Source organism: Leucopleurus acutus (genome assembly GCF_964270905.1).
Source record: "Leucopleurus acutus genome assembly, chromosome: 16".
Classification (NCBI taxonomy): domain Eukaryota; kingdom Metazoa; phylum Chordata; class Mammalia; order Artiodactyla; family Delphinidae; genus Leucopleurus; species Leucopleurus acutus.
The window spans coordinates 22,839,971-22,863,341 of record NC_139158.1 but is presented as its reverse complement, the minus strand read 5'-3'; the positions used below and the strand labels follow the sequence as shown (position 1 = coordinate 22,863,341).

General features: G+C 43.3%; 1 protein-coding gene across 1 annotated transcript in view; it reads left to right on the top strand.

The window, feature by feature from the left end:
- The window catches only part of IQCK (IQ motif containing K), a gene marked incomplete at its 5' end in the record, with an annotated part of 124,315 nt that extends 104,080 nt beyond the window's left edge, over nt 1-20,235 (top strand). The window contains one exon of the mRNA XM_082857769.1: nt 20,127-20,235. Within this exon, the coding sequence (XP_082713895.1) occupies nt 20,127-20,182 (56 nt within the window). The 3' untranslated portion in view covers nt 20,183-20,235. The remainder of the gene's footprint in view (nt 1-20,126) is intronic.
- Nucleotides 20,236-23,371: the final 3,136 nt, after the last annotated feature.

Genomic DNA, 23,371 nt, shown 5'->3' with positions numbered 1-23,371 from the left:
GCCTCCTACCATCAGTGGTCAGGGCAAGACACTCATCCTCTCGAAGCTGTTTTCTCCTCTGTTATGTGGGGACAGTTAGGGCCCATCCCAGAGGGCTCCTGTGAGGATTAAATAATATTAAATACCATGTATCCTATTAAATAGATCCTTGGCACAAAGTGAGTGATCAATAACTGGTGACTGATTTTAGTAATATTTTTTAAACTGTCAAGAAAAACACAAAATGTACGCCAGGTAATTTACCTGCAGCAGTGGTTCTCACTCCTGGATGCAGGTTAGAATCCCCTGGGGGAAATTTACAAGGATGTGTCAGGCCAGAGGCCAGAGAAAGGGATTACATGTGTTTATTCTTAGTAGTGGATTTGTTGTAACCACATCAGCAAAATCCTGATACTATGGATTAGCTGCAAGATTCCAGTAATAGCTTTGGATTCAAAGTCTTCCTTTGCAAGGGTTCTTCTCACTAATGCAATATCATCTGGATTAAAATTCAGGGGATCTGAGTTCCTGGCCAACTCTGCAATTTCCCAGCTAGATGGGCCTTGCTCTCTTCTTTGAAAAGTGGAAGAAGTGAGCCAGGAAATCTATAAAACAGGAAATCTGATAGGTGTTTGCTGTAGAATCTCCTGCCTCCTGGGCCAAGAGGCCTATTGTTGGGCAAATCCAAACCTTGGAAAACTATTGCTCTTGCCTTGGTGGTGGTTGTTGGACTTGGGAGTTTGGTCTCAAGATCGAAGGCAAAAGCAATAGATGGGGAACATTCTGTGCTTTGCTGGAGAGAGCGGGGTGAGATAGTGAGAGCCAGAGAGTAACTGCGGAGGGGAGAAGAGGGAAGGGTAGCCTGGGTATTTGGCACTTTAGGAGACTTTTGGGGAGAAGAGTAGGGATGTTTAAAGGCAGTTCCTCTTTGGTCGTATATTTGAGGAGTGGGAAGCATATTTCCTAGATTGAGGGCTTTCCTGTCACCACACCTGGGTCTGTCACACCCAGGGGTGACTTTCTGAATGAAAATGGAGCTTACAGAGGAAGGGTGATGGGAAATCTCTCCTGTCATGGTGTGCAGCCTGCAGGGCAGCGTTACCTCTATCCTTAGCTGCCACACCTGGGTGTCTGCAGAGATCCACGGTCCTTATGAAAGCCTCATGAGTGCCTACCACGTACCTTAAATATATTATTATATCTTTAATCTTCACAACAAATGGAATGAGCATAAACTATTATCACCCCTATCTTTCAGGAAAGGAAACTGTCTCAGAGGTTAAGTCACTTGGTTTTGGTCAACAGCTGCTAAAGAGCAGAGCTGAGGACATTTACAACTTTCCACAACATCATACTGCCTTGCTGTTCTCACACCCTTCCTTTCCACCAGTCCATGAATAGGTAGGCTGTGGGAGAGGTCTGGAATCCATGCTCTCAAAAGTGCAACAGAAGTTCAATGCAGAAACGAAGGTCACACCATAAAAAGCAATGAAGGACTGATACATGCTCGAACGTGGACGAACCTTGAAAACTGAAAAACTTGAAAGCTTGCTAAGTGCAAGAAGACAGACACAAAAGACCACATATTATATGATTCCATTTATGTGAAATGTCCCCTATAGGAAAGTCTATAGAGATAGAAAGTAGATTAGTGCTTGCCTAGGGCCAGGAGGCTGAGGGAATGGTCGTGATAGCTAAAAGGTATGGGGATTCTTTGGGCGATAATGAAGATGTTGTAAAATTGATCGTGGTGACGGTTGCACCTGTCTGTGAATATACTAAAAACCATTGAATTGCGTACTTTAAATGAGTGAATTGTATGTTATGTGAGTTATATTTTCATAAATCTGTTACATAAAATAAAAATGAAGGCACAGACTACCTCACATCCATAAAGATGGATACTATCAAAAAATAGAAAATAACAAGTATTGGTGAGGATGTGGAAGAATTGGACCCATTATGCATTGTTAGTGGGAATGTAAAATGATGCAGATAAAGGGTTCCTTAATAAATTTTTAATTGGAATTACCATATGATCCAGCAATTCCAGTTTGGGGTAAATACAAGAAAGAGAGCAGAGACTCAATGAGATGTTTGTATACATATGTTAATGGTAGCATTATTCACGGTAGCCAAAAGGTAGAAGTAACCCAAGTGTCCATCAGTGGATGAATAGATAAGAAATATGTGGTATGTCCATACAATAGAATATTATTCAGCCTTAAGAAGGAAGTTCTGACACATGCCATAATGTGGATGAACCTTGAGGACATTATGCTGAGTGAAATAAGCCAGTCACAAAAAGGCAAATACTGTATGATTCCACTTAAATGAGATACTTAGAATATAGTGGTTGCCACGGGCTGGGAGGAGGGGAGAATGGGGAGTTCTTGTTTAATGGGTACAGAGTTTCTGTTTTGTGAGATGAAAAGAGTTCTAGAGATGGATGGTGGTGACGGTTGCACAATATGAATGTACTTATACCGCTGAATTGTGCACTTTAAAATGCTTAAGATGGTAAATTTTATGTTATGTGTATTTTACCACAATAAAAAAATTAGGAGGAAAAACAATGAAGGCACAGACCCCAAATTACCTCATGGATCGCTCCCTTACCTCCATCAGGCTCTGCTTAATGTCATCTTCTCAGTGTGCCCTCCCTGACCCCCTGACCCCCATCCCTCTGCCCTGCTTGTCCCCAACTAGCATGTTATCTACAGGGTGATTCAAAAAGAACTGACTGGGCTTCCCTGGTGGCGCAGTGGTTAAGAATCTGCCTGCCAATGCAGGGAACACGGGTTCGAGCCCTGGTCTGGGAAGATGCCACATGCCGCGGAACAACTAAGCCCGTGAGCCACAGCTACTGAGCCTGCGCATCTGGAGCCTGTGCTCCGCAGCAAGAGAGGCCCGCGCACCGCGATGAAGAGTGACCCACGCTCGCTGCAACTAGAGAAAGCCCTCGCACAGAAACGAAGACCCAACACAGCCAAAAATAAATAAATTAATTAATTTTAAAAAAAGTGGAAGTGTAGCAGTTACATAATAAGAATATAATATCTTTAAAAAAAAAAAAGAACTGACTGCTTCCAAACTTTTATTACAACATGCATGGGCACAGATTAAGAACTTGGTGTCGGTGCCAATTCTTCTTTGCAGCTTTGGAGAAATAAAGAAATGTGTGATTGCCCTTCAACCCTGGCTGCAATAGAGGATCTGGGACAATGCCAGCTCCAGGATGGCTGGGTGCCCCGTGTCCTCTGTTTGTTCCGGTGGCTACATGTGGAAGATCTGTTATGTTGTAATTGCTATGTTAGTTCCTTAACAAATTGTCTTTGACTATGTGATGTATTTAATTGTATTTAGTCACCGATTAATAATTATTTAAGTTTTTAATTCTTTTGAATTGCCCAGGATTTTAATGATATATTTTGTTTATTGTTTGTGTGACTGCACTAGAATATGGAAGCTTCCTGTGGCAGCTTGGATGATTTTTCCTTTCTGTGTCATTCACCGCTCTATCCCAACTCCTAGCACAGTGCCCGGCATGTATGTGGTAGATGTTCAAGAAACATTTGTAGATTAAATGACTGAATCTGTGTTACACAATACCCTTCCCAAATCATCCAGTTTGGTAAACACCCTATGGACAAAGTCAATCTAAGGTAAACAGAACTGTTTCCAAGCAACCAACCAGATAAATAAAAGGAAATATATTATCCATCTTTTCTAAAATAATAAAAAGGACTGTTCACATTCCTGTGTGCTTACTATGAAGCAAGCAATGTTCCAAGCACATCTTTAGTAGGAACTCAGTCTTCTCAGCAGCCCTTTGAAGTAGGTACTGTATGGTCTCCATTTTATAGATGAAGAAACTGAGGCACAGAGAGGTTGAACAATGTACCCAGGGCCACCCAGCAAGGAAGTAGCAGACTGGGCAGCTTGGGAGTCCTTCCTCTTCCCCACTTCCGATGCCGCAGTGCACAGATGTTATTTATGGAGTTAAGCTCCAGAGAAATCTGTTGGTGTTTGTTTCATGCGAAATCCATCAGGACCCAACCTCTGATTAAGTTGCTGAGAGCGTGAAGCACATGTTCCTTTACGCCTGTTAACCTGGTTTAAAGGGCAATGGTCCCACCCATCTAATTGTCCCGCCTTCTCTCTATAAGTGCCAGTCCAACCCTGTTGATGCATGGTATTCACCGTGAGGATCTAAATTTAGGATCTGAGCAGCTAGAGTCTCTTGCCAGTTTTCAGATTTGTCTCTCGTTAGTCCAGGACATGGAAAATTTTAGAGGTATAGAGCTATGGAGGCTAGATGTTAAGAAGGACAGACTGATTCCTTTTAGAATAACTTAAAAACCGTCCCTTTATCAAAGTAATACATTCTCATTTTGCAAAATACAGAAAAGTATCAAGAGATCAAAAAAGGGTATCCACCATGCCGTCACTGATAATACTTTGGTGTATAGAAAGACTTTTTAAAAAGTGCTTTATTTTATCCCATGAGCAGGAGGGAGGTAGAGGAGACTGAGTCTGTTGTATGTGTTCTACTTTCACCATGTGTCTTGGAGTTGCCCTCATTTGCTTTTCGTGGCATCTGAAGACTTGTCATTTAAGAGGTTTCAGAGTGACCTTTGAAGCTGTCCAAGTGAGCCGCTAATAGCGGCAGCAAGAGTACTGGGCCTGGAGTCCCAAGATTTATATTCAGACCCTAATTGGAAGCTTCCTAGCTGTGTATCTTTGAGCAAAGCACTTAACCTTCCTGATCTTCCATCTTCTAACTTTAAAATGAAATTAACACCCTCCTAAAAGCCCAACTGAGAGGCAAGGTTATTTGAGTTAAATAGACTTGAGCTAATGCTCACCTATAAATTCTCACTGGCTGTGTGACCTTGAGACAGTTACTTAACCTCTCTGACCTTCCATTTCTTCATCTGTACAATAGAAATTATAAAAGTATTCCCCTCACTGGATCCTAGAGAAACCCATATGAGACAGTGCATGTAACACGTTTAGTCCAGTACTCACAGACAGTAGGGGTTCAATAATGATCAATTACTATTGTAAATCATACAATTTATGAATCATGTTAGAGCAGTGTTTTTCCCACTGTGGATGGTGAAAACAATTAGTGGGTTGCCACATGCATTTTTAAAAATGAAATAATCTCAGTTCTTACATTTAAATCTTTAATCCATTTTGAATTTACTTTTCTATATGGTGTGAGAAAGTAATCCAGTTTTATTCTTTTAAATGTAAGACCTGGAACCATAAAACTCCTAGAAGAAAACATAGGCAGTACGTTCTTTGACATCAGTCTTAGCGATTTTTTTTGGATATGTCTCTTCAGGCAAGGGAAATAAAAGCAAAAATAAACAAATGGGACCACATCAAACTAAAAAGCTTTTGCACAGAGAAGAAAACTATCAACAAAACGAAAAGACCGCCTACTGAATTGGAGAAGATATTTGCAAATGATATATCTGATAAGGGGTTAATATCCAAAGTATACAAAGAACTCATACAACTCAACATCAAAAAAAACCCCAAACATTTAAAAATGGACAGAGGATCTGAATAGACATCTTCCCCATGTACCAACCAGCTTTAGGTCAAGATAGGTCAAGATTCCATTATTCCTGAAGGCTCCGCCATGCCCCATCCCAATCAATCCACCCCGCCTACCTCATCTTCCTGACCTCTCACCCCCTGCCCCCCAGGTAATCACTGTTTTGGTTTCTATCATCCTCGACGAGTTTTACCTGTTTTTTGATCATCATTTAAATAAAAGTCTTTTATATCTGGCTTGCTCACTCCACATGTTATGTGATTCAGCCATCTTGGTTGTATCAGTAATTTGTTCTTTTCACTGGTGGTATAGTATTCCTTTGTATGAATATACTACAGTTGTTTATCACTCTACTCTTGATGGATATTTGAGTTGTTTACAGTTTTTAGTTATTATGAATAAAACTGCTATGAGCATTCCTGGTGGATATCTAAGAGTATCTCTTGAGTGTACACCTAGGAGTAGAATTCCTGGATCATGGTCCATTAGATCTTTTTACAAAAATAAATCCCCATATGAGAAATGTTTCCAGCAAACGGTGCCAGGAAAAAATGTAGCTCCCCTTGGGGAAATGGTTTGCTTCTTCCCTAACTTCTCCTTTTTGCCTAGTCTGCCAGGAAGCTCAGAGTTCAATTTAAACCTCATTTATAGCAACTTACTGACTCTTCTTGGTTAGCATATCTAAATTCTCCATTTCTCTTCAGACTTGGTTTTCTTTTTTCTATTTTTATTAACTATATATTTTTTGTAAATTATCTGAAATCCTTTTAGGGAGGAAGCAGGATATAAATACATTCAGGAAGAAAATAGGTATTTGCCTTGTTTACAGCACAAAGAGGTTGTGAATCTCACATGAGATAATGTACATGAGAGAACATGAAACACTGAGAAGCCCGGCCCGGAGGAGTTGTCATTAGTGTGTATTCGACTCTTGAGGAGATGTGAGCTTTATCAGCTTTGTAGAAAAGGAGAATACTGCTGGCACTTGTTTTAACAGAATTTTTAAAAATAACTTTCTTCTTAACTGATTAGAAAAGTAATACTTGCCCTTTGTGGAAACTTGAACAAAAAAGTAGATAATTCTAAGTCTCACCATCCAGAGATAACTGCTATAAAAATGTCATCTTTCTTTTTTAAAAATAACTTTATTTTGGGCTTCCCTGGTGGCGCGGTGGTTGAGAGTACGCCTGCCGATGCAGGGGACACGGGTTCGTGCCCCGGTCCGGGAGGATCCCACATGCTGTGGAGCAGCTGGGCCCATGGGCCATGGCTGCTGGGTCTGCGTGTCCGGAGCCTGTGCTCTGCAACGGGAGAGACTACAACAGTGAGAGGCCCGCGTACTGCAAAATAAAAAACAAAAAAATCTTTATTTAGATATAATTCATATATCATACAATTCAGTGACTTGTAGTATAGTCCAAGAATTTGCCACCATTACTACAATCAATTTTAGCACATCTTCATCACCCCCAGAAGAAACCCTACTCCCGTTAGCAATAAGCCCGCAAGACTCCCATTCTTTCCATTCCCAGACAACCACTAATGGACTTTCAATCTCTATAGATTTGCCTTTGTGACTGGCATCTTCACTTTGCACAGTGTTTTCAAGCTTCATCCATGTTGTAGCACATATTAATACATCATTTCTTTTTATGACTTGTATTACTCGGCTGCCATAACAAAATACCGTAGACTGGGTGACTTAAACAACAGACATTTTTTTCCCCACAGTCTGGAGTCTGGATTTCCAAGATCAAGGTGCCAGCATGGTTGGGTCTGGTGAGAGCTTTCCTCCTGGTTTGCAGAAGCTGCCTTCTAGCTGTGTCCCCACATAGTGGAGGGAGTGTTCTTGTATCTCCTCCTCTTCTTATAAGGGTACCCGTTCTATCAGATCAGGGCTCTACTCTTATGACCTCATTTAACTTTAATCACCTCCTTAAAGGCCCCATCTCCAGTACAGTCACATGTGCGGATTTAAGGCTTCAACATATGGATTTGAGGGGGATACAGCTCATGGCCAGATAATATTCCATTGTATGGATGTATCACATCTATGCATCTATTCATCGGTTGATGGACATCTGAGTTTTCACATTTTGGCTATTATGAATAATGCCACTATGAACATTCATGTGCAATATTTTGTGTGGACACATGTTTTCATTTCTCTTGGGTGTATATATAGTAAGGAGCGGAATTCCTGGGTTATATGGTAACTGTAGGTTCAGTTGGTTGAGGAACTGCCACACTGTTTTCAGAGTGGTTGCGCCATTTTACATTCCCACCAGCAGTGGATGAGGGTTCCAGTTCTTACACATCCTCACCAGCATTTACTGTCTGTCTGTTGGACTATAGCCATCTTTGTGGATGTTAAGTGGTATCTCAGTGTGGTTTGATTTATGTTTCCCTAATGCCTAATGATGTTGAGTATCTTATCAGGTGCTTATTGGCCGTTTGTATAGCTTCTTTGGAGAAATGTCTATTCAGATCCTCTGCCTTTCTTTTTTTTTTGCGGTACGTGGGCCTCTCACTGCTGTGGCCTCTCCCGTTGCGGAGCACAGTCTCTGGACACGCAGGCTCAGCGGCCATGGCTCACTGGCCCAGCCGCTCCGCGGCATGTGGGATCTTCCCGGACCGGGGCACGAACCCATGTCCCTTGCATCGACAGGTGGACTCTCAACCACTGCGCCACCAGGGAAGCCCTCCTCTGCCTTTTTAAATTGGATTGTCTGTCTTTTATTGAGTAGTAAGGATTTTTTAAAATCTATTTTAGACACAAGTCTCTAATCAGAGATATGTTTTGCAGTTGCATGGGTTGTCTGTTAACTTTCTTGAAAGTGGTGTATTTTGAAGCATGAAAGTTTTAAATTTTGTTGATGTCCACTTTATTTTTTCATTTGTTCCTTGTGCTTTTGGTGTCATATCTAAGAAATCATTGTCTAATCTATTGGACCATGGACCATGTCTAAACCACTTTTTTCCACTCACTTTTTTTCAAGAGCTTTATGGTGTTAGGGATTTTATTTAGGTCCTTGACCCATTTTGAGTTACTCTGTGTATGTGGTGTAAGTTAAGGGTCCACCTTTATCCTTTTGCCTGTGGATATCCAGTTGTCCTGCAGCATACGTTGAAGAGACTGTTCTTTCCCCCATTGAATGGTCTTGGCACCCTTGGTGAAAATCAGTTGACCATAAATGTAATAAATAAATACATAAATTTAATAAATAAGTGTTCACTTCTGGATTTTCAGGTCTATTCCATTGATTTATATATTTATCCTTATGCCAGTACCACCCAGTCTCAATTACCGTTGCTTTTAGTAAGTTTTTAAATGGGAAAGTGTGAGTCCTCCAACTTTGTTCTCTTTTTTCAAGACTGTTTTGGCTATTTGGGTCCCTTGAACTTCCAGTTGTCATCTTTCATGTCAATCTTTCTGAAAATGGATCTCTATCTTTAAGTTTACACTGGAGAGATCATACTTCATAGCAGTTATTTTCATGTATCCTTGCTTTTTTCACCTAGCTTTACATGGTAAACATATCCCCGTATATTATAAACTTATTTTACATGATTAGCTACATAACTTTTTTCTTATTGGACACTTCTTTCTAAGTTTCACCATTATAAATATTGCTGCCATAGCTGCCTTCATTCCTAAGAGAATTTAATTTCATTTGTGCAGCTATTGAAGATATTTTTACATATTGAAAACGTTACTCTTTTAATTCAAACTTTGAGATGATTTCCTGAAGAGCAGTAGAATAGGGACAGGCAAATGAGGTGTCAAATCCCACATTTGCATCTTAGAAAAGTCACTTACCTTTCAGAGCCTCAGTGTTCTCATCTGAAAACTGGAGATAATAATACCTTCAGAGACTCGTTTTGAAGGTTAAAGACAACGTAGGGATATATGACCTTGTACAACACCTGACATATTGTAAGAACTCAATAAATAGTACTTATAATGATTATTATTATTTTCATCATTGTTGTTGTTATTGTTGCTAGCTATATTAAAGTTGCAACAGGCAGCGGAAATGGAGCGGTCTACCTGTGAGGAAATGGTGAGGTGACGTTCATGTCTTTCCTATCAGCCTGGGAATTGCGGTCAGAATGAGTAGACATTAAATGTTTTCTCACATCAGCCAAAGAGAAGTGTTTCGATATCATGCACCAAATAAATGTCCATATTCCTAAATATTTGTTTGTATCTAAGATCAGTGTCTTAGGATCGTTTCCCAGCAATGGCTGTGAGAGGGTTTAACCCAATTCATGTAACTCTTGAAGATATTGTTTGCATATTGAAAACACTTATCTTTCAATTCAAACATATATTAGCTCCAAGAGAGCATGGCTGTGTCTGGCACGTTCGTCATTTTCGGTCTTTGAGTCAACAAACACAATAGGTGCTGGCAAAGGAAGGCAAGAAGGAAGGCGTCAGACCCCAAGTTATATTTTGTTATATTTTGCCTAGGAAACAAGGCAAACAGCGGTTTGAACCCTGACGAGGACCGCCATTTATTAAGCACCTGTTGCATCTGCTGTGTGCCAGGCGCTCTTCTGGCGGATTTGTGTATGTGATCTCAGTTAATGTATTTAAATATCAAGATTGCCCTGTGCAATAAGATCCGCAAGGAACCCAGTTTTATAGGTGAGGGAACAAGCTTTGAGAGGGTTAGCGACTAGGCCAAGGGCATGCTGGTGGTAAGTGCTAGAGACTGGATGCAAATACTTGCCTCTCCGATACTAAAGTCTGGGCATCCCCACTGACCTGGAGAATCCTTTATATTGCTGGAAAAGATGTGTGTCCTTTTGACAGTCTGGAGTCTGAGAGAGAAAGGCCTGGGGGCTTCCAAAGGAAGCTAGAGTAGGGTTTCATTCGTTGGTTCAGCCAAGATTGATCAAGTGCCTGCTGTGGGCGCAGGACTGGACCTGCCAGATGCTGGAGGTTCAGTGGAGAACATAAGCCAACACGTTGTTCTACTCGAAACTCAAGCCTAGTGGGGAAGCCAGACACTCTTCCAATAATCACGTGAATCCACGATTACAGACTGTGACGAGTGCTCTGAAGAAGTTCAGGCTGCCTCGACAGACTTCAGCAGGGGGTTTGAATAGGTTCCCCTAGAAATTAACTAGATGTGAATGGCAGGGAGGGCTTTTGGATGAGGGAAGGATGGAGGCAAAGACCCTGAGCCTGGAAGGGGGACTGAAAGAAGGCCTGAGCGATGAGAGCAGGGTGTGAGGCACCGGGGAGCTGGGAGGGAGCAGTGGCCTCGGGGGTCTTTGGGCTTGATCCTGAGGGCAGCAGGGAGCCTTTAAAGGGCTTTAGCAGGGCAGTGGCATCATCAGATGGGCTTTATAGAAAGATGAGCATGGCTGCAGGTGGGAGATGGATCGGATGACCTGGTAGCAGTGGAACTGGACAGAAGTGGATGGGTTTAGGAGACATTTAGAGGGTAAAAATGACTAGATAATATGAGTGATCCTTTCTAAAAAGTAGTTTTGTTTGGGGGTCAGTAAGTTTCTCACCAACGTCAGGGCTTGAAAAATTCAAATTTTCTTTTCAGTACACCAGTGGGCTTCCTATTAGAAAGAACTCTGTAGTTGAAACTCTTGGAATGTTACTTCCCATCTCCTTCTTTTAAGGTTTGATAAAGTTGGCTTCGTCATCGGGGTTTCTTGACTGGACCCCTGTCTGCCTCGCGTTCTGGACCAACTACCAAGATAATGAGTGAATACTGCCCCAGTCCCTAGTTACAGATTGAAATAGTTTCTCAGTTAATTATTAGCTTGTTACACTCACAGAGGAGCTATATAAAAATAAACTGGAGGATCTGTTTCCATTTCACTTAAAGGCAGCATTCAATATACAGGGCTTCTGCCAATCTGAACTGGATGAGAACTGTTTATAACCCGAGTTCATTCAAAATGCCTGGGATATTTCTAAAGGTTCAGTCTTGGCAGCAGCAGCTGAGAATGCAGAGATAAATAAAAAAGTCATAAGACACGGCTGACAGGGTTCTTCTGTGTTCATTCACACCCCTGACTCCCTAGGCTTTTGAAGACGCAGAATTTAGAAGGACAGCCTACTAGATGGTGGCTATTTAAGCTGCTGTGCTAAATCTCCAGTCTTGATGCTAACTGCGAAATGGAGCTACCCTTGTAAATTCAGATGTAAAAAGAAAATACTAATAGATGTATAAACACATGAGTATGATGTAAGCTCACTTACATAATTTAAAGAAAATTTGTTTAAATACTTGTTTTAAAAAAGCATATTTTCCAGCTTTTCTACAGCCACTGCATTGCCTATATAATTAAGAAATAATTTTACTGAGCATCTACCATGTGCCAGGCAATGGGTACCATCTCATTTCACACTCGCAGTCTCCTGAGAGGAAGGTCTTACTGTCCCCATTTTATGGGTGAGGGAGCTGAGGCTTCAAAGAGGTTAAGAGACTTGCTCAGGTCACCCAGTTGGTAAATGATGGTAAAAGCCAAGTCGCCTGGCTCCAGAAGGTGTGCCCTGAGCAACTAAGCTGTGCTCCAATGGCCCCATTTCTTCCCCTGTTGGAGCCTCAGTTTCCCTCATCTGTGAAAAACATGGCTTTTATTAAATGTCTCTCTTTCCAGAAATCAAGATCCTTTCCAGGGTCAAAACTTGATGCTGAGATTCTGTTTTAATATAACTATTGTTGTCACTTCCAGCACCAAATGTTTCCATTTAAAATGCTGCCTTCCAGGAGACTTCACCCTGAGTTTACATAGTTTAGAAGTCAACAACAGTAATTACTGCACGTTCAAGACTGTCACATCTGCCCCAGTGCCTTGTGGCTTCCAAGTTGGCTCAACTTTCCTCAAAATAACACAGCCCAACATCTGGCACAGTTAAGAAAGGGGGGTAAACATACCAGACTATTGACATTACCCTCTACACGTCAACATTTCTTTCTTTTTAGAAAGAAAATCTTCCATGACATATTCTTCCAGTGGGGACGTGGAGGGTTTTTTTCATATTTTTTTCTATATTCTTCAGATTTTCTATAATGACTATGAACAGATTTTATAATTGAAAAATAATCTTATTTTAAAAATTCAGTCCAGTAAAAACAGAAAAAAAAAAAAAAAAAAACCTTGGTAATATATATTGTACACTCCCCTACCTCCTAATTGGAAAAGTATACAACCTGACTTTAAGCTCTGTTGGATTATTCTGGGTGGTGATAAGGGACCCCAATTCATACTCTGCATTAGTATGACATGATGGTTAAGACCATGGATTTTGGACTCAGACCAGGCTTAGAGTTCTGGCAGGGCCATTTATTTAGCTCTGTGGCCTTGGGCAAGTTGCTTAGTGTCTCTGAGCCTTAATTTTCTCATTGGTAAATGGGAATAATGATAGCATCTACCTCCCAGAGTGGCTGGGGTGATTAAACAAGATGATAAATTTGTGTAAAGCCCTGAACATAATGTCTAGCATTCAGTAAATGCAAATTTTCTACTTAATAGTGTGATACGGTTACTAATCTGTTTCAAGTGTGGAGCCCTCAGGGACTGTCAGGCACCTTAGACTCTGCCCTGGATCTGAATGAAAACGTCCTCAGATTTTGATGCCTATTCTCTTCCTCCCCATTTTCCTATTTTATTTTATTTATTTAACTTAATTTAATTTAATTTTTTGTTGAGGTCAAACTCACAGACAGCAGGGTGCCCTAGTCCTAAGTGTGCAGCACAGTGAACTTCTCTGTATACGCACACCACGTAACCAGCACCTGGATCAGGATGAAGAAGGGTCACCACAGAATAGTTTTGCTTATTCTCAAACTTCACATAAATGGAAAGAGTATGGACTCTGTGCCTGGCTTCTTTTGCTGGCTGTTACATCTGGGAGAGTCAACCAAACTGTTGAGGGCAGCAGTAGTTTCCTCTTTTTCACTGATGTGTAGTGTGCTTTCCTGTGAATAGTATCACAATGTGTATATCTCTTATTGATGGACACTTGGGTTGTATCCAGTTTTTATGAACATTCTTGTATATGTTTTTTGGTGGATGTAAACTCACTTCATTTGAGGATCAGCCAGGAGTGGAACTGATGGGCCTGAGAGTATATACATAATACTTAATTTGGCAAGATCCTGCCAAATCATTTGCTAAAGTGCTGGCACTGTTTCCCATCCCCACTAGCGATGCCTGAGCATTAAGTTGTCCTGCATCCTCACCGACACTTAGTATGATGAGTCTTTTTCATTGTAATCATCCTGGTGGGTGTGTAGTGGCTGTCTCACTGTGGCTTTAATTTCTTTGATGCACACCTTTTTAGGTGCTTATCAGCCATTGGGACACAAATTCATTTCTAAACTCTGTTATGCTCTGAGGAAATCTGGTAGCTCAGCTTGCCCGAATTACGCTTTAAGGATGGACACACACGCTCTGAGAGAGGTCTCAGAGACACTCCTGCAACTAAAACACCAGAGTTTGGGGCACACATTCCAAAACATCTACACTGGCTTCTTCTGCTTACTTTCAAATCCTTGGCCATGTTTGATAGCTGAGCTTGCAAGATAACTAACTTTCAGATGATGAGTGACATGTTATAAGTTTTAAAAGATGCTAAGTGAACTCTTTAGCCGCATTTCAGCCTGTATTTCTACAGGCCACTCAGGGGAAAAGAAGTCACATTTGTTGAACACCTACAACGTATCAGTCCCTGCACTGGGCACATTCGGTACATTATCTCCCTAATCTCATAAGGACTCCGTGAGGTCAAGATTATTTTACTTAGTTCAAACGAGGAAATGGGGTTGGGGCTGGGGTCACCCAGCTAGCAGATGGCAGAGCCAGGATTTGAACACTGGGTCTGCTTGACACCAAAGTCTACCCTTCTGTGAGCAAAGCAAACTGAGGGGGAAACATTGGTTTTCTACCAATTCCCCAATCAGAAACTATTCCTAGCATACATTTCATTAAGATTTTTTCAGTGATCACCTCTACTTAGGCAACTTCACCCTTGGATGGATCTCTCCCTGGGGTCTCCCAACAGTGGGTCTGCTGATACTGGGAGGCCAGCTCCCCTGGGACTCCCCAGCGCCCGACCTCTCCTCCTCCCTGCCTCTCCCCACCTCTGCAGTCTGCCTGACCGCAGTAACACCGTGTACACGTTGATGCCCTGACAGTCTGTTTATCTTCTGTCTGGTATATTTTCTGGTAATTCTTTTAGAAAGTTTTCCCCAATGGTATAGCGATGCACGTGGACGGTAGACATTTGGGAAAACAAAAATTCACCCATTTCTTTTTAATCGTTTTATCTATATTTAGTTTTTTTAAGAGTTGAAATGCTGGGCCACCAGTTAGTTATGAATGTAATTTTATTTTTTACAGGGTAGTCACATTTAAAGGATGTATTATGAACATCTCACTCAGGACTAAACATAAAATGGGAATCACTTGTTTTCAAGAAAAATAAACTTTTTTTTCAGAAAAGCAAGAGGGAAAACAAGGGCAGAGATGACTGAGTGAAAGAACCTGGCTTCCACTTTACCTTTGGAGCCATCAGCTTTGTTGGCTTTCAACACCACCAGACAGAAGCCACAGTGTCCCCCTTGGAGACATTGTTCACTTTTGGAATGGAGCAATTTAAAATTTGCATCATCAGAATTTATAGGAATTTTGTAAATTCCACTGTTGTTTGCTCTTGGCAGGTCTCCTTGTTCCTTCAAACTTTGCAAAAGCACATTTTGAATGGTTTCATCCTATTTTATCAAGTTTATAAATTATCAGGTATCTACTCATTCCACAGGTGTTGGGCATTTTGGTCGTTCCTAAACTATGTGGGAAGAGATGTGGGAGCAGCACCTTTTGTTGCATCTTCATTACAGAAATCTTCATCTCCCTGGGGAGAGAGACCGCGACCCTGTGGAGGTTAAGGGCATGGATGCAGGAGCCGGACAGCCCACAGTGTGACCCCAGGCTCCTTACCTAACCTGCGTGCCTGTCTCCTCATCTGTACGGTCATCGGGGAAAATAACAGCACGCACCTCACTGCCACTTCATATGCGCGAAGCACCCAATAAGTACCATAGAAGTGTTGTCTTTTTACCCGGAATCCTAAAAGCTGGGTGCTAATTGGATAAAAATATATTTTAAGCAATATCTATCTATCTGTCTGACTTGAGGGTATGAGCCAGTCTCTTTGTAACCCCAGGACCCATCTGTGTGATGGAGTCACATTTACTGAAGTAGCTTCTCTCTTTGGTGTGTAAGCATCTCTAATTCCCTGTTAATTTTCCTGCCTCCCCCTCTGTGAGCTTCTTGAGGTCAAAGACTGTGCCCTGAAAACAGTAATAGCTAATATGTAGTGTGTGCTTCTCTGGATCAGACTCAGTGCTGAGCACTTTGCGGGTCTTGCCCCTCCCGGGCCCTCAGGAGGCAGGGCCCTGCTCAGAAGTGGGCCCTCAGGAAACAGGCACTGAGTGATAGCTGAGTGATACAGTGCTCTTTCCCAAACTTGTCACATCAGAAGGATCACTCAAAGCGCAGAGGTGGTGGGTGCTGATTCCCACTCACTCATCGAGATTCTGATTATCAAGGTTTGAGGCAGGGCCCAGGAATCTGTATTTTTGCCCCAGATGGTCCTTTGTGCAGAGGCCACATCTGGGCAACACTGAATGAGTAGCTGGATGACGCTGTGGTCCCTGAATTTCCTCCCTATGTCTTAGGCAGCTTCTCTAGCCATGTCTGGGGTTCTCAGCTCTGTCACTGAGTGACACAGGAGAGCGCGGGGGGCAGTGGAGAGGAGGAGAGCGTAAGCCGGTCTCACTAGTATGCAAGACCTTTCTTGTCACGCTGCCTTTAACTGAAGCTGGAGGGCTGGTGCATCACTCTGGGATCGTCCTCTCTCTCAAGGTCTTCTGTAACTGGCTCCGCACCAGTCCGCCAAGGGGTACCAGGACAGCGTAGGGCCATGGAGGCAGCCGTGTGTTGGTGCTGGAAGCCAACCACAGTGATGTCTCCAAACTAAGGTGGAAACTGGGGTCTTTCATCTCACTGCCTGCTCCCCTCCACTGCCTCTTCCCTTGCTCCTTCCTTCTACTGAATAACCTGCCTGTGCAAGTTTCCACCGAGACCTGGAGGAGAAAAACCACTAAGGAGAGACGTTATCTGCTTCTTAATTTTTAGCAAAGTAATCCTTGTACATGGTTCCCGTGGTTACGGGTATGTAGGATAAAACAGGAGGATGAATGAACGTCATCCCTGTCACCCTCTTCTATGGTAGTCACTTTGAGCTCTGAGCTGTTCCTCTGGGTGGTTAGGGTTAGGGTTAGGGAAAAGTTTAGACACTATCTCCTGATTTCCTGATGTGACAGATGAGAATTAGGTCACTTAAATCCCATCCCCCCCTCCCAAAAGAGTTAAATTGCTCTTTCCCGTTCCTTAATTAGTTGACTTTGTAGTTTCAAGTTACAGACAACCATCTTTATTTCTTCTTACCTTTTCTTGGGAGGAGATGAAATATATATATAATAGCGACCATAAAACACAGATAGCTATCAAGCAAACACTCAGGTAACCACCATACCAGTTAAGGAAGTGTAACACTGTGAACACTTTTAAGGCTCCCCCTCCCACCATGAAGCCACTTACCCTAACTTTTGTGATAATCGTTCTCTTGCTTTTATTTAGATTCTCTTCATCTTTATATGCAACCCTCTACATTTAGATTTGCTAGACATAGAGTCACACTGTATGTATTATTCTGTGCCTTGCATCTTTTTCTTCAATACCGTAAGCTAAGGTAAGCAGACACGGGTAGCTGTGGTTCGTTCGGGTTCAGTGCTGTATACTCACTGTTCCAGTAAACCACAATTTATTTATGCAGTCAGCTGGTGATGGAGTTTTGGGCTGTTTCCAGTTTTCTGCTATCATGAACATCCTCACTGATGTCTGCCAGTAACGTGTACAAGGGCTTCTCCAGGGGCTGGATACAGGAATGGAATCGCTGCATTGTGGGGAATGTACATGCTCAGTTTCACTTAATATTGCCAGTTTTCCAGTGTGTTTGCACCGGTGGGCAGTCCCCACCTCCAGAGATTCTGACTTGATTGGCTGGGGTGGGGCTGGGCACCAGGAGTGTTCAGAGTTCCAGGTGATTCCATCATGAGGCTTCACAACACCTTTACTTCCAGTCCATCAACTCTAGTTAGTGTCTTGACTCTCCAACTTGAAGGAGTGTCCCCAGCATCCCTTTCTACTCTCCTCCTTCGAGACTTTTGTATAATGATCTGAAAGAGAGAGGGGCTTTTTCCCAGGCAAGGTCAAAATCTAGGTGTGGGGAGGAGGGTCTCAAGGCATGACAGGATTGGACAAAGGAAAGGCATGCAGGTGAATTCTTCCTTCCAGCAGGGTTGAGGAACTAAAGAAAACCCAAGGCTTGGGAACTCCTCCCATCAGCCAATTCCTCTTTCCTTCCACGCTACCAGTAGCCTTAAGTGTCTGTCTGCCAGTTGTAGGCCAGAGAGAATGTCATTCAAATGGCTTAAGTTTTGAGACCTTGAGACTCCTGTGAACTGCTCTGAGGGTCTTTGCATTCACGTTTCCTTAAGGGACTCCAACCACGGTTTGGGTTTCTTGACCCTTAGCAAGAAAGATTCTTGACCCTGAATCTTAGCAACACACAGCTTTGAATAAACACTGATGCCCGGGCCCCAGACCAATTACCTCAGAATGTCTGGGGCGAGATCCAGGTACCAACAGGTTTCAGAAGCTACCTAGGTAATTCTTAAACGCAGCCAGCATAAAAAAACAGTAGTCAGTGGGTCTCAACTTTATCTAGTGTCCATCAGAATCACCGAGGCGGGGCGGGGGGGGCTTGTTAAGAATACTGATGGCTGGGCTCCACCCCCAGTTTTTGATTCTATAGGTCTGTGGCCGGGGGCCTGGATGTGCATTTCTAATAGGTTCCCAGTGATGCAAACATTGCTGGTCCCCGAACCACACGTGGAAAACCATCATGCGCCTGGGTTTCCCTGCACACCTCCCCGTGGGGATCTAGAACAGCCCTGTGCTGAGCTGCTCCACCCGGTTGCGTGCGCCCCTTCCTACCTCTGTCTTATGTCGTCAGGCTGGTAGCTTGAAATCAGACATGGAAACCGGCAAACGCTACAGATCAGGACTCCGCCACCCCAGCCTGTTGCTAAACATGCATATCCTAGATTACATCGTGGGCCAGCGGGATACTGGGAGAGCACCTCCTAGGTGTGGACCATCCTCGCTCATGCACTGTCATCATCAATAGGCCTAGAGGCATACAGGGTCTTCACTGTGGTTACCTGTACAGCTTCTATATATATGGAACAAAAATAGTACACATTGAAAAAAAATTAATTTTCCTGTGACCACAGGCTCCTGGTATTGAAAATATTTTTCTGGTTTGAGTTATTAATACAATACTAGTTCACAAAGCCAACTAAATACATTCTAAAATTTGATAGTTATTAAGTATAGAAAGTAAAGGAGACTCTGGGGATGCCAACATTTCAAATTGCGTCCTTGTTTGGCACCTGGGGATTTTTTACACCCTGGGTAATGCCAGGATGGGGAGAGGTAGGAAAGGGAAATGAGCAACTGCAAGTCCACGCAAGAAAGCCAAGATTTGGAAACTGTCTCTGAATAAACCATGACCAAGAACCCTTGGGAAGTCTTTGTGTAGCGCCAGCCTGAAGACTGCTGGGCTAGCCTGTTTAGTCCACTGCGCTGCATGTGATGGGGTCCATGGCCAGCGTGTGCCCTCAGCCACTGGGAGTTCAGGCTCGACCGAAACCTCTGCTCTACACAGTACCAACCCCCAACCCCCTTTCTACACGAACACTGCTCTTCAAGCATGACCAGAGCCTGCAGCCTTGCTCTGAATAACCCTTCAGGCATTAACTTGGACGCTAGAAGCGAAGATTTATTAAAAAGAGAGGGTCTTTCCAAATGGATCTCCCACCCACCAGGGGACTGGGTTTCCATATATTTGGCGGAAGGGGCTTTTATCTGTTGGGACAATTACCCTTACAAATAGTGCAGTGCTCTGCGTTCAGCTAACTTTCCTGTTTGGCCGACTCAGGAAATCACCCGGATTACATTCTTGTCCGGATCATAAAAGACTAGAAAAGATTCTCTTCTGGCCTCGAACTGACCCCAGCGCTGTCCTGAGCTTTTAATTTTGGGTGTGGGGGGAACAGGGTGAGTGGTGACAGATTCGGTTGAGTCAAGAGCCTCGAATCTGTCATCATCTTTAGTAAAACTTCCTTCCTTCAGTGCCCCCGACCTGCAAAGCATACTTTTGACCTTCTTCTGAACTGAACTCAGAATGGCCGTGAACGTTACGTGAAGTGGCTTTGAAACTTCCAGGTGCTGCCGGCGGAGGACAAAGGCCCTGTGTTCTTCCCCATAGATCCACGGGACCAGAACCATCGCAGTCGCTCAGTGGGTTTCGAAGCAACTGACTTCTGTGTATCGAAGTCTGCAGTTTCCAGAAGCCAAGTCTGTCTAGGCTTGTAAATGGACCCTGACTTTCTCTTTCATTTCTTTGCAGTAAAATGCAAAATGGAGGATGAAGAAGAGGCTACAGCTAAGACTCCGCAACCTTAACAGCTGTCGATACCTTTCCCCTCTTGGCTCCAATTACTCCACTTGAGGAAAATGTTCAGGTTATGCTTCCTCTGTTGTGCTTTCTTGAACAACTAGATTTGGTGCATTCGGATAAGAATCTTTCGTTGCAAACGTGTTTTAGTGCAAATAGTTTATCATAAGAAAGTACTAGTTTTAACTTTCTGCATTATCCCCCAATTTTATTCTTTCATCCATATATTTCCTCAGTGCTTCAGGAGTATTCTTCTATACCAACCACTGCTAAAATGTACCATGAACTCTGATTCCAAGAGATGTTGAAGTTTTCTCTAGTTACCAGTTTCTCAGTTTTGGCCACCTTTGCAAAGATCCACATTTAAAATAAAGTCCCAAACCTCTGCAGTGGGTTTTAAGTTTATCCAGTGAGTACTCTTTTCATAAAAAAGTCATTATTGGCTGTGATCATTTCCCAAGGAGACTGACCCTTAACTTTGACTGCATCAAGATAAGACACTTAAACGCAGACAACAATGAAGATAAAGAATTTTTGTTGGCTAGGCCCCAAAGCATTATAGAAATCCCTCATTTTATGGGTAAACTGACTTATTACCCTCAATTGTTCTGCAGTTTGCTGCTAAACAGGATTTTCCCATTCAAAATGCCATGGACTTAGCCTCCAGGCAGATCTGAAAGCCAAGTAGTTGTATTGGGTTGTTTTGACAAGCTACCACACGTCTTAAGTAAATAGTAAAGCCTTTATTTTTTGTGTTAAGAACAGCATTTTGAAAATAAAACCTATTTGCCCATGCTTTACAATCTTTTAAATTTGTAATATTTATATACAGTCGTTTATGGTACACATTGATTGTCCTGAAATTTCTTTAACGATTTTTTTAAAGTATGCAACAGTCAGCCAGGGGAGGATAAAGGTACATTATAAAACACACATTAATACATTTAATAAATATATATTATCTATCAAAAACGAGCCTTAGCTCTTTATCAATGAATAAAAAGCACCTGCTGAGAACTTCTTGTAAGCTGGTATAATCATTGCATCACTGGATTATAAAAGCCACAATGCTCCCTTTCGGTTCGGGATTCAACTCAGCCTTGCCTAACCAGGAAGACCCCTCCCACTTTGCCCACGTTCTGTGGGCCCTGACAGAATCTGTGCTAGAACAGTGACTCCCCAGCTTTCAACAACCAAATCTGCAACCCTTGAGACACACAGAACTTCCCAGTTTGTCAATTCTTGGGGCCGATTGCCTCCCTCCCTCCACTCCATCTCCAGGGGAGGAATCCAGCACAGAATGACCGTTTTCTATTAGAGGGGAAAGAGTGGCTCTTATAGTCCCAAGGTGAGTTTGATAACTGGACCTGGAAAGATTTGTGCTTACAATTAGGTGTTTTGATCACACAGGCTCTCCTTCCAGGTCATCTTCCCCCAATGTCTTGTTTACATAAACAGACCTTAAACAGAGGTGCCACTTAATTTTGTATTTAAACTTCACTCCGTGGGGGCAGCTGGCTGCCACAGTCTCTTGGCAAAGATGTCTCTTTGCACCGTTCAGGTGAAGCCATTGTAAGAAGAGTTCTCTGCCCTCTCCCCTCACTCCCTGTCTCCACCCTCACTGGGAGAGCATTCAGCCCACTCTTGACCTCAAAGCCAAAATAAAATAAAACCCAGAAGTGCAAAAACTATCAGAGATTTAAAAAGAAAAGGAAAGAAAAAGGTCTCATTAAGTGAGGTTTCCTGTGGCTCAAAGCCGGTTCCATTTCTACGGTGGTGAAACGTTCCTTTCCGCTTGTAGCCATCTATGCTGCGCCACCTGACACGCCTGGACCACCAAGAACTTAGAGAGGACATGACCGTGTTTGCTGTCCCCTCTGCAAGGGGAGCTCTTGCAGCCTGAGTCACTGATGGGATCAGAGAGCTCTGAAGGACTCCAGGGAGTGTGAGTGAGCGACCGTTTCCCGGCACGAGAACATGTAACGCGGCCGTTTTTCACCAGATGGGACCGAGGTGTTCAGAGATTTCTGTGACGTTCAGAATGCTGGGTCTGCATGCATCTGCCTCCACCCCGGGTCCTAGCTTCTCTCCGTCCACCCCCCGCCCCCATACTCCAAGTTCCAGTCCACCCAGTGACCCTCCTGGCACAGAGGGCTGGGATGGGATTCTCTCCCTAGAAGCAAGCACGTGCTCCGGGGGTGGGGCGGGCGGGCGCTTCCCGAAGGTCAGGTAGGGGCGGCATTCTGGCGCCATGCTCCCTCTTCCCCATGCTGGCAACCCACGGAAATGTGCTAATCTGAAGGAGGGCTACACAGGGGTGGCCAGATTGGCCTCGCTACCCCGGTGCTCTACAAGGATGCGGGCAGGGGAGGGAGAGGATGGGACACAGCAGACTAGGGCCTCGAGAAAAATCAGAAGGTTTATTAAAACATACTCAGCTCAGACATAACGGCTTATGAAGAGGTCAGTTTCCCCCCAAACACTAACCTTTTTCATTTTCTTTAAAGGTTAAAGGCTTATGGGTTGGTTTTATAGAAAAAAGCAATACAGTGATTAGAGTATATGCAAAAGGACCCGCCCTCATTTATACATTCCATGCCGTCAGGTTAAAACTCTTTGCTTTGAATCATTGCTAGCGATTATACTGGCCAAACAGTGCAGAGAACATGGGGCTTTTAATGGCCGAGATGTTGGAAATGCCAAATAAAGGAATGACTTGCTGAGGACAGACGGAAATCAAGACAGAAACAATGGGCTTTGAAGAGAACCATTTTCATGGAACTTGCAGAAAACCAAGACAAAAATGTCCCCCATACCCTCCCAAAGCAGCAAGAAACCCTCACGTGCTTCACCCCACCCTGGACCTTTCACTACATCCGCATAGAAGACCCAAGAACTCACTGCTTGCTAGGCAGCAGGCATTACCTGGGGCACCCCTGCCGGGTGACAGCATCATGGGAAATCTGCGGTGGCATTGGCGTTTGGCCAAGCGAGTGCACTCTGAGCTGGTGGTCCCATCTGAGCTTCTGAAATGGACGTGGGGATGGAACTGGGGAAGGGCTGGAGGAACACTCATGAGGAGGGAAGAGGGAGAGGTGATCAGGGGAGAGACGGCTGCCCCAGCCAGAAACTGCCCCGCAGAAGGAGGCATGCTTGCTTCCTGCCATCGACGGCAGAGCAAGAGGCCCAGAGAAGGA